Source organism: Canis aureus, chromosome 15 (assembly GCF_053574225.1).
Source record: "Canis aureus isolate CA01 chromosome 15, VMU_Caureus_v.1.0, whole genome shotgun sequence".
NCBI lineage: Eukaryota > Metazoa > Chordata > Mammalia > Carnivora > Canidae > Canis > Canis aureus.
Genome location: NC_135625.1, coordinates 62,118,516 through 62,133,570, shown reverse-complemented (window position 1 = coordinate 62,133,570; position 15,055 = coordinate 62,118,516). Strand labels below are relative to the sequence as shown.

The window sequence follows — 15,055 nt, the reverse complement described above, 5'->3', positions numbered from 1 at the left end:
CCGCCACCTGCTCCCCCCCACCCTGCATCCTGTCTCCATATGACAAACAGAGAGGGAAATGTGGGGGACCACCCAGATGTTAAACCATCCCCTCCCCACACCCTTACTTATCCTGTGCTGCTCAAACGGGACATGCCACCTTTACCTCCTCCAATGCCAGCACGCCTCTGAGCTTCCCCATGCTGGTCACATAGGCAAGGTGGAGGCCAAGGAGCGAGAAGAGCGTGTGGGTCTGCGGGGAAAGAGCAGCGGGTCAGCACGTGTCCGCCCGGGCCTCCCCTGCCCTCTGCGGCCGGGAGCAGTCTGAGGGCAAGCGCTTGCCTTGTGCAGGGACGTCTGCTCCACCAGCTGGAAGGGGGATTGGTCGATGCAGCAGTAGTCAAAACAGACAGGCTGGCTCAGCTGCTCCTGTTCCCAGGCCTCGATCTGCCGGACAGAGGAGGGTAGTCACTCCCTATCACGGAGCCCCCTATGACCTCAGACCTGCAGCCTGACCCCAGACAGCCCTCCCAGCCCCACCCCAGACCCTGAAATATGCACAACTGTCAACAGCTCCCCCATCACTAGACTTCCCGCTTCTTCCCAGGGGCAGCACAACCCCCATCAGGCCCCACATCCCCTTCACCCTCAGGCACTTCAAGCACGGCTGCCTGCATGTCTTCCAGCTCTTCCAGCCCCTGGTGCCCCAGACCCTTGTCACTTCCAAGCCATCTGCTGGGTCTCATTTTCCCCCACTCCTGTAACACCCACTCCAGGGAAACTAGACGTGCCTTCCTGCTTTTGCTGGCCCACCCTGATTGCCCCCACCCTGACACTCCCAGGAGCACGATTTTTCATCCCCAAAGTGCTTTGCTGGTCTCTCCTTTTCAAAAACAACATGGATGGCACTCAATCTTTTACTGGAGTTTGTCTTACCTCTGCCTACAGGACAGAGGCGAGGATGGAAGCTCTTGAGAGTGTGATGTGGGGTTGCCCACCGTGTGTTGTGGAGAGTCCAGCACATTTGCCTCTTACAGATTGCAGCAACTACTTGTTGGGTTTGAAGAGCTGTACTGAATCACGTGGCACTTAGTTGACTTGAGTAAAACCATTTTTGTTTCGTCCGTGATAGAGGCATGGAGGCATGAAAGCATGAAGGCCTTCATCTCCTCTTGATTTTAGATATCCATGCCGAAATCCGCAAGTTCCAAAGTCAGGTTAGCTCTGACTTTCATAATTGAATCTCAAATTTCCTGAAATCCCTTTTCACTCAGTACCTTCTGAATGCTGTACTATCTTATTTTCCTACTGTCCAAATCCCCACGTCTCAAGCGTCAGAGAACGTCTTCGAAGGCCGCCTCCTAGTTCTCGTGCCCAGTGGGTAGTCCACAGTGGTGTGCTCTCCATCTGTCCCTTCCGGGTTGTTCTGGGCCACAGCCCCACCTCCTCCAAACCTTGTTCTCCCTGACTGAAGGTTCACACTGGGCTTGGCTGGCTCTCACAGCACAGGATGACCACTCAGCAGGTGTGCTGTAGACATGATTTATTTGTAGGACCCTTGCCAACCCTGGTTTGGTTGCTCCCATCCTCCTGGACCTTTCTAGGATCATTTCCTGCCTTCCTTGGCTCCATTTTTGTCTTCCCTTGAGGACCAAAAATAACAGAACTGTTTCCAGTGCATGACCACCAATCACTTCTTCTGGGCCAAGCATTATTCGAGTTGCTTTACTCCTTGAGTGGTATCCAATGGCCTCTCATCATCTCCATCTTACAGAGGAGGACACAGAGGCACAGAGTGCTTCAGTCATTTGCCCAAGATGACACAGGTGGCTTCCGACCTTGACTGCCTGGCAGTCACATTCCAGGAAGTCCCAGCTTGTGTCCAAGGGGTGGGGGATGTCTGCTTCGGGGTCTGACATGTCCCACTATTTGCAGAGGCTCAGCCCTAGTACCAAACTGGAGCTCTAACTGTGTGTACTCCTAACAGAGGAACAGATTAAACACTTCTGGTGACGTGTGACTGCACTCTTCCACTCTTCCCACAGGCATCACCTGAATATTGCCAAAGGTGCCTCCTCCATCTAGTCTGAAAACTGGCTTCAAAATATCCTGCATTTTTATTACTATTGCATCTTATCCTTCTGAAAGTTCCTGGTGGGTGACATGGAGATATCTAAAGTCTTTATCTTTAGATATCTTTATCTTTTTTAGATATCTAAAGTCTTCTTTGGGAAAGACATAAGCTAAAAATGTATGCTTTGTCTTGACCCCTGATTGCACTTTATTTCCGGTGGTCATTAAATAGCCTCACTGGTCAAGTAGCTTTTCCTGCCGGTGTACTTTTGTGAAGAGTGTGATTGGGTTAGTACTCGAGCAAAGCCCTTCTCAACCATAGTTATGACCCATCTGATTCCTGCTTAGGGGCAGGAACAAGAACTATTTTTTTTCCTCTGTGCTCATGGATTCGATTTTTCCAGTAACCATTGATCAGAGGGGTGTGTGTTTTGAGGCGTGACCAGGGGAGAAGGGGAAGACTTCCCTTCTCTCCTGTGACTCCCCGTGCACTCCTTCATTTGATGTGGACAATGAAGGAGATGATTATTTTAAAATAATATTCGTTAAGGTTCTTTGTCATCTACATACTTTTAAAGCTCTGCCTTTACTGCCTCCACAGGAGAACTGCATTCTTTTACTAAATGGAATGGCTGCTAATGGACTCTTGTTTCTCGGCAACCCTGAGGTCAGTTCTGACCAGGACTGCCCTGCTGCCTCCTCCAAATCTTTACTCCACATCTGTCTGTTCTTCACAGACAAGCCCGATCCAGGCTAGGTTTTCTCTCATGGACTCAATAACAACATTTTTTTTTTAGGAAATAGGTGTTTGTCCAAATGAGACACCGCTGGTGATATTTGCTCTTGGTTTTCAGTTCTTTCCAGTCTTGCTTCCTAGCATTTCCTAGTTGTTCACTGTCTCAGGGTCCTGGCCAAGCCAGCATTGTAACCTCCCCCAGGCACCGACCATTCTAGTTTCCGTGCTGCTCTTCCACATTGGTACGTGTAACTGTTGGCTGCCTGGTGCATTTTATTTTAGGCAAGCTCATCCTTCCTGCACAGCCTCCACCTGGTCCAGAACATCCCTAATGTCTAAGAGATCTAAGGCCCATCTTAGCATGATGGTCCCATCTATACGTGGAGGCTCAAAACCTTTCTCTTCTGACCCCTCTGAGAACACCACCCAGTATCCCCCACTGCTGAGCGATATGCCCATCCTTTTCTCCATAATCACATTTTGCTCCCAACCTCTCAAAATGCTTTCTGGCCTAGATTCACATCTTATTCTTACAACAACACAATGAAGCAAATGAGCAATGTCTTCATCACACAGAACAATCCCCCCCACCGCCACCCCAGATTGCTGTTTCTCTTACCTCTTCAGGTGACATGTTGTCCACTAAATCCATTGACTCCTAGAGAAGAAAGCCATAGGTCCAACTTCTTTCCATCTTTCTCCCCATGGCAGCTGTGGCTCCACTAGCCATTAGCCAACCCTCCCAGGCCAGGGCCAGAGATGCCTGCTTTCCTACTTGTAATTTCTGTCCTATGTTGAAACTCCTCCATGGTGGGACCTTCTCCCCCTGATTTAGGGACCATAGGTTTCCCAGTTCTTAGAGGCATGCCCCCTTCCCCTTCCACCCTCCACAGCACATCTGCTCTCACCTGGGTTGTTTTCTTCTTCGTGGGGCGAGGTCTGCCAAGTAAGCAGCGCAGCAGGGACCGAAAGACAGAGGGTCTTTGATCTGAGAGGAGTGGTGAGCAGATGGAAACAGAAACAAAGTGGTATCTGTCCTGGGAGGAAATGAGTAGGGGGAACTTCCAAGGGCCCCCTGACATTTTGCCACACAAACTGTTCTTCCCAGATGCTCCACCTCCATAGATACCCTCCCTTCTATGCTCCTAACTCAGCCCTTGCCCCAACTCCTTGGGACAGTAATAAGGAGATTCAGTGATTAAGACTCCCTTCCCACCCTCCCCTGTCCTCTTCCCCATGGTAGCAGCTCTTAGATGGTGGAGAGCCCAGAGAGAACCCACAAGGCATGAGGGAGGGTACATGCTGGGAGAATCTTCACCTGCAGGCTCCGGTGCTTCTGGCTGCTGTTTGTGGCTGGGCAGGGGCCCATTGGACCCTTCAGAGGACAATGGGGCAGATGGTAAGGGGTGAGGAGGAGGAAGAGGAGGCAGCTGTAAGGAACAGTAAAAATTCTTAGTCCTGGGGAAGTGGCTGCCTAGCGCCTTCCTGCCTCTATCAGTTGGTGTCCTGGAAAGTCTGTCTCCATCCATTTACCCCCACACCTGGTCAGAATTCCTATATCCCTCTAAGTTCTCATTGGTACCATCGTCTGCAAACTTACTTCCTTTGGCCCCCGGCCCCCAGGGACACTGGTCTCCTTGACTTTCTCAGTGACCAGCATCCCCTCTCCCTCTTCCTGATCTTCCTTTTCCCCATCCTATCCTGCTCCCCCAGCCCTTCCCTGCTTGGTCACCTCGGGCTTCCCAGAGAGGTCCTCATCTTCATCCTCATCCACAAAGGCAAAGGACTCCCTTCGGCCCTCGGGTGAGATGCTTTGGTGTCCCTTCCCATCGTAGGGCAGCTCAGACAACTTCCTGGCCATGTCCTGGGCCACCCGCAGCCTCCGCTCAGGGCCCAAGTGGCGCTGCAGGAGGGACTGTAGCTCTGAGCGCTCCACAGAGCCCAGCAGGATCATAGAATCTAGGGGAGAGCCAAGCTCAGCCTGAGTGCCTGCTCCATTCCCCTCTGCCCATCTCCCCCTCAACAGGATTGAGTGGGGGACAGAAGTCCAGCCCTCCTGCTTCCTTTTCTAGCTTTTACCCTTTCTTCCTGAAAACTCATTTCAAACATCTTCCAGGATTGACCTTTTATTTCACTCATTTAGCGCTTAGAGACCCAATTGATGGTATACTAATTGGTGCTAATTTATACTTATTTTGATGCAGCCTTTCCTTTTTTTTTTTTTTTTTGAAGAAAGATCTTATTTATTTATTTGAGAGAGAGAGAGAGTGTGTGTGTGTGTGCACAGAAGGAGAGGGAGAAGCAGACCCCCCACTGAGCAGAGAGCCTGATGTGGGGCTTCAATCTCAGGACCCTGAGATCATTACCTGAGCCAAAGGCAGATGCTTAACCGACTGAGCCACCCAGGTGCTCCAATAAATAATTCTTTTAAAAATTAAAAAAAAAAACTGTTCATCCAGAACAGTTTCTTCTGTCCCTCAGGTTGGACACTGAAGGACAGCTACCATTTAGCTAAGTAGCAAAGAGAACCACATCAGGGGCTCCAGATTTGCAGCTGAGCTTCACTATTCATGAATTCCCGGTTTATGAATTTGTCTCCTGGCTAAAATACAGGCATTTGTAAACCCCAAATCAGTGCTCAAGATGCCTTTACTGGCATACACAGACCTGCACAGAGCAGCAAACCTCCCCATGCACACATTCCCAGCTGAGGTTGGAAAAGCAACATTCTGCTTCTTGTCTCAGCTCTCATAAACAAGCATTTTTTTCAGTGGTCTACTTAATGCTGCATTTGCACATTTTTGTGGGGTTTGTGTTGGTAATTTTGCTGTTTAAGACCCTTCCACCCCCCACCCCAAGCAGGAAGGCTGTGATGTGCTTTATGGAGAAAATATGTGTGCTAGGTAAGCTTCGTTCAGGCATGAGCTGTAGCCCTCTTGGCCATGAATTCTAGTTAATGAATCAACAGTATATATTAAATAAGGTGTCTTTAAAGAGAGACACACATAAAATAAGTTTATGCATTCATTATTTGAAGAAAATGTGACCAGAGAAATCTAACCCTATATTTTCTCCAGGGCGACAGTTCAGTATAGTACCCTTAATTCAGTGTTCACGGTGACTTTAGAGAACATAGCTGCAATGACTAATGAGTATTGGCTGTAGTTCTCTAATTGGATTTTTTAAAAGATTCATTTATTTGAGTGAGAGAGAAAAAGCAGGAAGGAGGGGCGGGGGAGAGAAAGATTCCTAAGCAGATGTTCCACTGAGCATGGAGCTCGATGCAGGCAAGGACCGATTTCACAATCTTGAGATTACCATCCAGAAATTATGACCTGCGCTGAAATCAAGAGTTGAACACTCAATTGACTGTACCACCCAGCTGCCCCTCTCTAGTTGGATTTTTAACTATCTTCTTATGCTTGTGTTCTGGCTATAGTTTTCCTTCTCAAAGATGTTGTGTTCCCTAAGGAACATAGGCTGGGTATCCTGTGGCAGACCAGGAGGTCCCAGAGATAAGCCCACACTACAGTGTCCCCTCCACCTCTGTGGAGCACCTGTTCAGGTCACTAGCTCAGGGATCTGCTTCCTTTTTTCCCACTGACCTTTAGAATCAACCAGTGGTAAAGTCTTGACTGTGGTGGTCTGGAGCAGGGTTCGCAATTCCCCGTATGTGCAAGTAGCTGAAACAAACTTCACATCACGAACCATGATGTCCTCAACAAATATGGTAAATTTGCTATGGGGGAGAAAGCATGGGGGGTTAGCCCTACCATATGCTTATTCCTTTGCCGTCCCTTCTATTCCTCCCATGGTTTGCCACGCATTCCATCACTCATAATATTAAGTACATGGGAACATAAAAATAAGTAAGAAGCAGTGTTTTTAAATGTTGACTCTAACCTCAGTCTCAACCTCAGAACCTCCCACCCCTACCCCATCAAGTCTGAACTAATTCCAGCTGGTGTCCCTGACCTGAGCTGGTTCCAACCAAGGTCAGGCAAGTAGGGTAGCTTCTTGACCTGGATGATGCTGTCATAGAGGGAGGGCTGCAGGCTCTGAGCCACCATGTTGGCCAAGATGACAGCCACCATCATGGGCAGGATGTGGGCAATCTGACCCGTTAATTCGAAGCAAATCACAGCTGTGGAGACTGTGTGGGATACTGCACCGGTCAGCGCTGCTGCCCCTAGAATGACATGGGAATGTACTGGTGGGTTAGGGCTGCCATTCTTAGCATGGAGGGCATGTGAGGATGGGATGGGAGACATGACCCTGGTCAGTGCTAACACTCCTGATATAACCATCTGCTGAACTGTTAGAAAAATCCTTTTGATCTCATTCTATGTCCTTTAGCAATTTACAAAATCACTGTGTGTGCCCAAATTTTCATTTATAAAATGAAGATACTGATGTCCTATGTATTCCTTGCTTTTAAAAGTTTGGATTGTTCTTCTTTTCTTTTCTTTCTTTTTTTTTTTTAAAGTAATCTCTATATCCAACATGGGGCTTGAACTCACAACCCTGAGATCAAGTCACATGCTTTTCTGACTGAACCAGCCAGGTGCACCAAAAGTTTGGATTATTGTTGACTAAGCATTTTAAAACCCAGTGATAGCACTTTACATTGGACCTCAGGTTTTCATGTCAACAATTTATGAGAGAAGAGAGTCAAAATCCAGGACTCATGCTGTAGTCTTAGAACAATGACACCTATGTCAGATCCTGATTCTACAACTTCTAAACTGTATGAGTAGAACTTGATTCTTCTGGAATTCCATACTCCCATCTCTAAGGTAAAAAAAGATCATTAAATAAGTTCTAAGGCCCTTGCAGTTCTAAAATGTTATAATTCTACGAACTCTTTGAAAACAAAATCTGTCTTACTTGTTTTTAGCTATGTTTCCCATCAACAAAAATAGTTACTAGAAGGTATACATGGAAAGAGAACAAGACAAAGTCACAAAAGAGAAGGGCGCAGATGGTAGAGCATGTGATTCTTGATCTCATGGTGGAGTTCAAGTCCTACATTGAGTGTAGAGCTTACTTAAAAAAAGAAAAATTGCAAAAGGGAAATATTGGGATGGGATATTTTTACAGGATGGTGCACATGATATACTCCAGAACTTTAACTGTCACAGGAGATATGTATCCTGGGAAATGTCCACCAGGGAAGATGGGGTGACACCTGAGAGGCATGGAGATGGGGAATGAGAGCAGATAACTCTTACTGACGAAGGAGACTTCCATAAAGGACTATTATGGAGGAGAAAGGTCACCCATATGCATCGGAAAGCTGCCTAATGCTTCTATATCTATGTTATGGGGTTTTGGTGAAAAAGAGGAGGGAGGAGGCATAATCATTTTGAAGATTATACTGGTCACTGTGTTAGGCATGGTTTTGGTTGGATGGGATTGTAGATTTAATGAAAAAAAAAGATTATCACAGATTCGCAGAATGATAGAGCTGTAATATACTTTAGAAGTCATTTTAGACTAAAGAAACTGAGGTGCAGAAAGGTAGCTAACTTGCTCCACAGTCATCCAGGTGACAAGTGGAAGGGGTGAGTACAGAGCCCATGTTTCTCAGCTCTTAGTCATGGACTTTTATTTTATTTTATTTATTTACTCATGAGAGACACAGAGAGGCAGACACAGGCAGAGGGAGAAGCAGGCTTCATGCAGGGAGCCTGACGTGGGACTCAACCCCAGGTCTCCAGGATCACGCCCTGGGCTGAAGGCAGGCGCTAAACCACTGAGCCACCTGGGCTGCTCTTAGTCATATACTCTTAAGTCCCGTCAAAATTAGCACATCTGCAGGTTGGGATTATCCAAGCCAGTCACCTGTACTGTTGTTTCTATGAGTCTTTGGAGGGAAAGAAAAAATCCCTTACCAAACATTCAGACACAATCCTAGGTGCTTTCATTCTTATCGTTTAATCCCTATAATCCCTTTTCTACATAAAGAAACTACAGCTCAAAGACATTTAGTAAAAGCTAATGAGAGTCAGAGTCAAAGGTTGACTATTTGAATAAAAGTTGAATCAAACAGCATAAAATTAAAACTGCATTGTGTAGTATGGAATAAAGATGCTAGGGGACAGTTTGAGTGTGGCTATTAGGGGTTACCAGAGGGTGGAATGTGTCTCACCAATTACCGCATAGCCTCCAGGTAGGATCTTGTAGATGATGTCATCAAATAGGATACCATCAGGGAATAGCATGGCCATGATCTCTCCTACCAGCCTCCCAAATGCAGCTCCTAGAGGAAAGATGAAAGGAAGAAAATCCACTTCCTTATCCTCTAGATTTCAGAGCCAATCCCTCCTTGTGCCCTAAGACCAAATACAAGCCCCTAGCATTCCAGGCTTCCTTAATTTCCCAGTACCCTAGACTGCAGCTATCAGCAAGATCCCAGGCTTCCCTTCAGAACTTACCTAGCACAAACACAGGCATGAAGCCTCCGCAGGGTATAGGCATAGTGGTGGCCACGATGGACATCCAGAACTGGGGTAAAAAGAGGTATCAGGACACCCTCTCAACTCTGCCCAATACACATGCACATACTGCACGTCCTTCCCACTTCCAACCCTCCTTTTGCTTCAAGGGTCACAGAAACCCTGGAGTAGCTAATCCTCCTGGAAAAACCATCTTGTCTGCATCTTTCCTTCGGAACCGGAAAACGTGGAGTGCTTGCTTAGGCTAAGAGACCACCAAAGACAACACTGTAAGAAAGTTCCTCCTGATGGTTAACCCAAATCGTTCCTACTTGGAATGACTATATTTGCCTTTAAACAATCTAGAACAAGGAGTGGGGTCCCTGGGGACTCCTGTCACTGCTGCAGAAGGGTCCTAGCTTATACCATACCGCCCAGCCCAAAAAGGTTACCTCAGCAAAACAGCCTGAAACTCCTGAAGCTGAAGAATATCTTTTCCTGGTCAGATTATGTTTCTGAGGAATAGCCCAGCTCTAAGTTGCAGACACCTTAAAGTCTTAATGACTTATTATGTGACTAATTTAGCTTTGATATAGTCATTTACAGACCCGTTTATGTGGCAAATCTCACAAGGAAGCCTAGAGACTGTCCTGTCTGAGTCATTTCCTTTAACATCAAATTGCCTTAAAAAGAGGCTCAAAAAATCAGATCTGCCCTGACCATACTGGAAGGGCACATTGAGAAAGCTAGCCAAGGTGCCAGAAAAGATCTTGAAGGCCAATTTTGTCAGGTAGTATTCCAACAGAAACTGGGACAGTTTTAGCAGAAATAATATGTACATTCTGTGGCAAAGAATGTGGAAGAATTGAGAAATAGAGTGAAGAAAGGAGTATTGGTTGAACTTTTGAAGTATCTGCAGAAGAAATAAAAATATGAGATATAGCATGTAAAATTAAGAAATAGGCTTACATATCACTTCCAAAATAAGCAAGCCAATCTTACAAAAGGATCTCAAACTCATGTGATGAAGGATGGTAGTAACTAAATCAGACCAAATTGCCAGGATCAAAATACTTACGATTGAAAATCTGTACTAAGTGCATTGTAAGCTAATGAGAAATACATTTCTTACTATTCTGAACCTTAGAAAGATTCTCTTGAGCCAGGACTGATGCCAAGAGGCCATGACCAAAGCTCTGAGAAGGCTTCATCCTTGACTCTGAGATGAGGCAAAATGCATACTTCTTCATGTCAGATATGGCCATGTAAAATAGTTGAGAATGGCAAAGTCAAATGTACAAAGGAACAGAATATAGACTGAGAAAGTCTCCAGTATAAAGCAGCCTTGTATCTTGTTTTCTCTGTCTGTTTTCAGTATTGGACTGGTGCTCATCAATGTTGGTAGGTCATTGGAGAGAGCCGGAAGGAGAGAGGGAAGGAGGGAGGGAGGGAGAGAGGGAGGGAGAGAGGGAAGGAGGGAGGGAGGGAGAGAGGGGGGAAGGAGGGAGGGAGGGAGGGAGAGAGGGGGGAAGGAGGGAGGGAGGGAGGGAGGAAGGAAGGAAGGAAGGAAGGAAGGAAGGAAGGAAGGAAGGAAAAGAAGAAAGAAAGAGGAAAGAAAGAAAGAAAGAAAGAAAGAAAGAAAGAAAGAAAGAAAGAAAGAAAAGAAAAAAGAAAAGAAAGAAAGAAAAAAGAAAAGAAAAGAAGCTCTAAGAAAGAGCTTAGTCAAATAGTGTCCATGCAACACAGAAAAGGCTTCTCAGAGCTCCTATTTGCTGAAACACCTAACAGAAATGCTTGCTGAGGAATTTGTTGAAACTGCAGATGACCAGACACCATGTCAGTCTCTGTGGACAAGGAGTTCTAAGCGCTTAGAGCTTACTTAACCTTCGCAAATGATTCTGACATATAACAATTGGAGATCCCTTGAACTATGCTGTACCATCTCTTTGGAATAAGCATGGGAAAGCTTTATGGGATTTTGTAGGCTCGGGTTAATCTGAAAGCTCCAGTAATACAGCTTATAGGTGGCTGATAGGTGTGATTTCTGAGGATGAATTTTGGATTATCTCCCAAGATAAGTGTAAGAACAGATGAGGATCAGAGAGGACACTGAAGTGATCAACTCCTAAAGACAAAGAATGACACATGAGGTTAGCAAACTTTTTGAGCTATTAGCACATGAAAGGAAAGATACAGAAGCAATGTAAATAATGTAGAACACAAATAACTCCGAAGAATTTAAGCACCCAATTCTAGAGGACTGGGAAACTAGAGACCCATCATGAGAGATTCCATTCTATTTAGAACCTTCACAAGAAGAAGTGCTATGGAGAATTCTACAGAGCCTCAGGCTATGCTGATCAGTGACACTAGGTAATGAGACTTATTAAAAAGGGAAACCAGGAAGTTGTAATTTTATTCACACCCATTGTAGGAGCTGCTGACTACAACCTGATAAGATTGAGGAAGATGGACGTCCCCTTCATCAAAAGCTGAGGACGTCATCTGCTCGTACGGATATAGCCAGAAGCCCACACAGGCTAAATTTCAAATCAGACTGTGGAAAAATAGTTATAGTCACTTTCATATTCTAATTTGGCTACGTAGCCTATAACCTACACTTAGGAATAAATAAAGGGATGGATGTGTATATGTGTATTTTCTCTTATTGGAATAAGAGAAAAGTGAAAATGCTGGAAGCAGTGATAATCAGACAATATCATGGATTTATAGCAATGAGTGGTGTTATGTTTACAAATATTATGGAATGGCATAGGCCTGCTGCACACTGTGGGACTTGAAATATAGCTCAGGAGATATGTGAGTTTCTTCCCTTGTTATGTTATGACATAAACATTATCAAGGTTGAATTCAGTGAGAAATTAGTAATAGTGACATAAAATTGAGTCCTGCTATATAATCCATGTAGGCTTCTGAGAATAAACTTTAATCTATGAAGTCGAATAAATATATATACTTGGGAATCTGGGAGAGTGAGGTGAGGTGTGGGGGAAATGTTGAAAAATATATGGTATTTTGTTTCCACAAAACTTTGCAAAAGCTTGACATTTTAAAAGTATGTATGATCCCACAGTTTCTATATAGTTTAGTCTAGAGGAATATCATCCTGATATTCGGAAAACATAATCATTATCCTTGAGCAATAAATTCTGAGATGTTATCAAAACTTGGAACTGGTTTCTTACAGGAAGTTCAGAGAAGATGAACTCTGCATTGAAAGTCCAAAAGTCAAATCCCTAACAAGACACTGAGGACTTATTTATGATAAAACTATCAAATCTTTTGAAAGAAGAAATAAAAAAGACCTAATTAATAAAGTAGGTGTACAAAATACAGAAGCTGTTGACCCACTGAACCCACACGGAGTGGAATGAGAAAGAACATGCACAGACACAGCTTCCAGAAACCCAGAGCAAATCCTGAGAATGTAAGTCACAGAGTTGGAACCTGGTGTGTCAAGCACCTACTGTCTTTAATCACAGGATCCTTAACAAGTACATTAAAGGAGCAGCAAAAAATAAAGACCTTTTTTTCAACCATAAGCATGGATTTGCCAAAGATTAATAACCAAATATTATATATTTGGCACATGGTAGGTGTGTAAAAACATTAATGGATAAATGAACCCACTACAGCTATTATAATGTAAATATAACTTAGTGACTCATATTCTGGGAAAATATAGATTCACAGCAAGTATCATGAATAAGTGAGTAGCAAGGAATTCAAAAGCATGAAAGATCAGTGTGGACAGACTTTTTAATGAGAACCCTAACATACAGAGGAAAATGTTAGATCATTCAGGCAAGACATAGCATTAATAATAAGGCAATCACTGAAAAAGAAAAGAAAAAGAGAAAACAGCAATTGTAATAGATGTCACAACTGGGGGGTGGAAATGAGAATGTCTTTGTATAAAGCAATGATTGAGAAGTCTATAAAGACATGGTCTTCAATGGGCAGACATGGAAGAGACAGGCTTTGGTCTCCTAATTGAAATGAGGAGAAAATGGCTTGAAAGTGGCAAAATCCTCATGGCCTCGCTATCAAAATAGGAACAAAATGCATATAAAAATTACTTATAGGGCTGGGGAGGTGGCTCAGTTGGTTAAGTGTCCGACTCTTGATTTTGGCTCAGGTCATGATCTCAGGGTCGTGGGATTGAGCTCTATGTTGGGTTCCATGGTCAGCAGGGAGTCTGCTTAAGATTCTCTCTCTCTCTCTTCCTCTGCCCCTCCCCATGCTCATGTGCTCTCTCTAAATAAATAGATAAATAAAATCTTTAAAAAATTATTTATAGTCACTAATAAAATTAAGTTAAATATTTTTATCTCTTTTGCAATTCCAGAAAAGAGATTGCTCACTAGATGGGGAACAAATGGATATGAAAATCATCTAAAAATGGATAATGGGATACATGGAGACTGGAGTTCCTAATCATCTAATATGTGAGGGGATTTGGTTAATTTATCTCAGGTGTTTACACAGTTACCTATACTGCTCAGCCCTGTTTCATCCTTGTTTACTAGGCTGCTGTGATGTCTTAATCATTTTGCAAGTAGAACTTTTAGCAGGCTGATGGTAATTATGGCAATATTGCTAAGTTGACATGAATGAGCAATTAATCCAGATATTGGCTCGCTTCTAGAGGCGAGCTATTTCTCTTTAGGTTGGATGAAGCCCCAGTGAAGTTGTACCCTCTCCTACTCTACGCAAACTGTGTGTTTCAGTTCGAAAATGGACAGAAGCTGAAGGGGTCAGGAGTTCAAGGAGGGGTACCTTCATGATAAAGAAGAGGAAGATGATGATGATCACGTTGACCCGTGGGTGGATCCACACAGCTGACCGGCCCAGGCTTTCAGGGTCACCCACATGCTTTACCCATGTGTTATTGTCGAATAGGGTGCTGATGGCTTCACGAGGCATCAACTGTGAGAGGAGGAAGCAAAGGGGGCAAGTCTCCAACGACATCTGGTACTAGCGCTTTGTACAGAACTGATTCATTGTTCAGGGGGCTCAGTCTCATTGCTCAAGGGGCTCTCCTGTTCTTCTCTCAGGGAGTTTCTACCCTTGGGCAAAAGTACCTGTGCTCAGAGACCTGAGGGACGTCTGTGCTATGGCCCTGCCCTGGCTGAGTCCCTCGGACCTGACCCACCCCCCTACCCCGGATTCCTTGGAGCTCACCTCTCCAGCCATGAATTGGCCTATTCCTGGTGGAAAGGTGAATGAGGCAATGATGAAGGTAACTATTCCAGGATACAGCAGGCGGCTGAAAAGAAACAGATTTGAGCCCCCCAAGTTAGTCTCAGTGCACACCACCCTGAGCTGATAAGCTTGGCCTCAGTAGCGCACTGCAGCCTCAGCTCTTTAAACATAGAATGTTCTTGCCACCAAAAAGCAACCTTTCAGGGGAAGACCATGCCACTTGCTCACTATGTGGAATATCCAGACTTCTATATTTCATTGCAGGCTTCCTAAAGGGATGGATGGCCTTTGACAAAGATTCAAAGGGAGGGGCTCAAGGAGAAAGCAGAAAAGAAATGGGTAGGACACAGAAGGGCGGTGACTCACTGCTTCGCCAGAAATTGGCTGAGGGCCTTGTGCTTTCGGACACCGAGCATGACTTGGCGATGCAGGTACACAAACACGGCTCCCAGGAAGCCACAGCAAATCCTGAGGGCATAAGTTATAGGGCAGTGGAACCCACTTCCTGGACCTGTTCCTGACGGGGAAATGAATACCCCGTATCCCCCCTCCCCTGCTGCCCTCCTGCTCCAGCAATTCACATTTATTCACACCTGCCCCACCT

The 15,055-nt window shown here is 45.0% G+C and overlaps 1 protein-coding gene across 1 annotated transcript in view; it reads right to left on the bottom strand.

The window, feature by feature from the left end:
* CLCN1 (chloride voltage-gated channel 1) overlaps positions 1-15,055 on the bottom strand; it is a 35,381-nt gene that overhangs the window by 2,445 nt on the left and 17,881 nt on the right. Inside the window, exons 10-22 of the mRNA XM_077850246.1 lie at positions 14,818-14,919; positions 14,431-14,515; positions 14,026-14,175; positions 9,226-9,295; positions 8,940-9,050; positions 6,764-6,977; positions 6,394-6,527; positions 4,521-4,747; positions 4,107-4,218; positions 3,697-3,776; positions 3,408-3,446; positions 322-426; positions 146-232 (exon numbers count right to left, since the gene is read on the bottom strand). Of these exons, the coding sequence (XP_077706372.1) occupies positions 146-232; positions 322-426; positions 3,408-3,446; positions 3,697-3,776; positions 4,107-4,218; positions 4,521-4,747; positions 6,394-6,527; positions 6,764-6,977; positions 8,940-9,050; positions 9,226-9,295; positions 14,026-14,175; positions 14,431-14,515; positions 14,818-14,919 (1,516 nt within the window). The remainder of the gene's footprint in view (positions 1-145; positions 233-321; positions 427-3,407; positions 3,447-3,696; positions 3,777-4,106; positions 4,219-4,520; positions 4,748-6,393; positions 6,528-6,763; positions 6,978-8,939; positions 9,051-9,225; positions 9,296-14,025; positions 14,176-14,430; positions 14,516-14,817; positions 14,920-15,055) is intronic.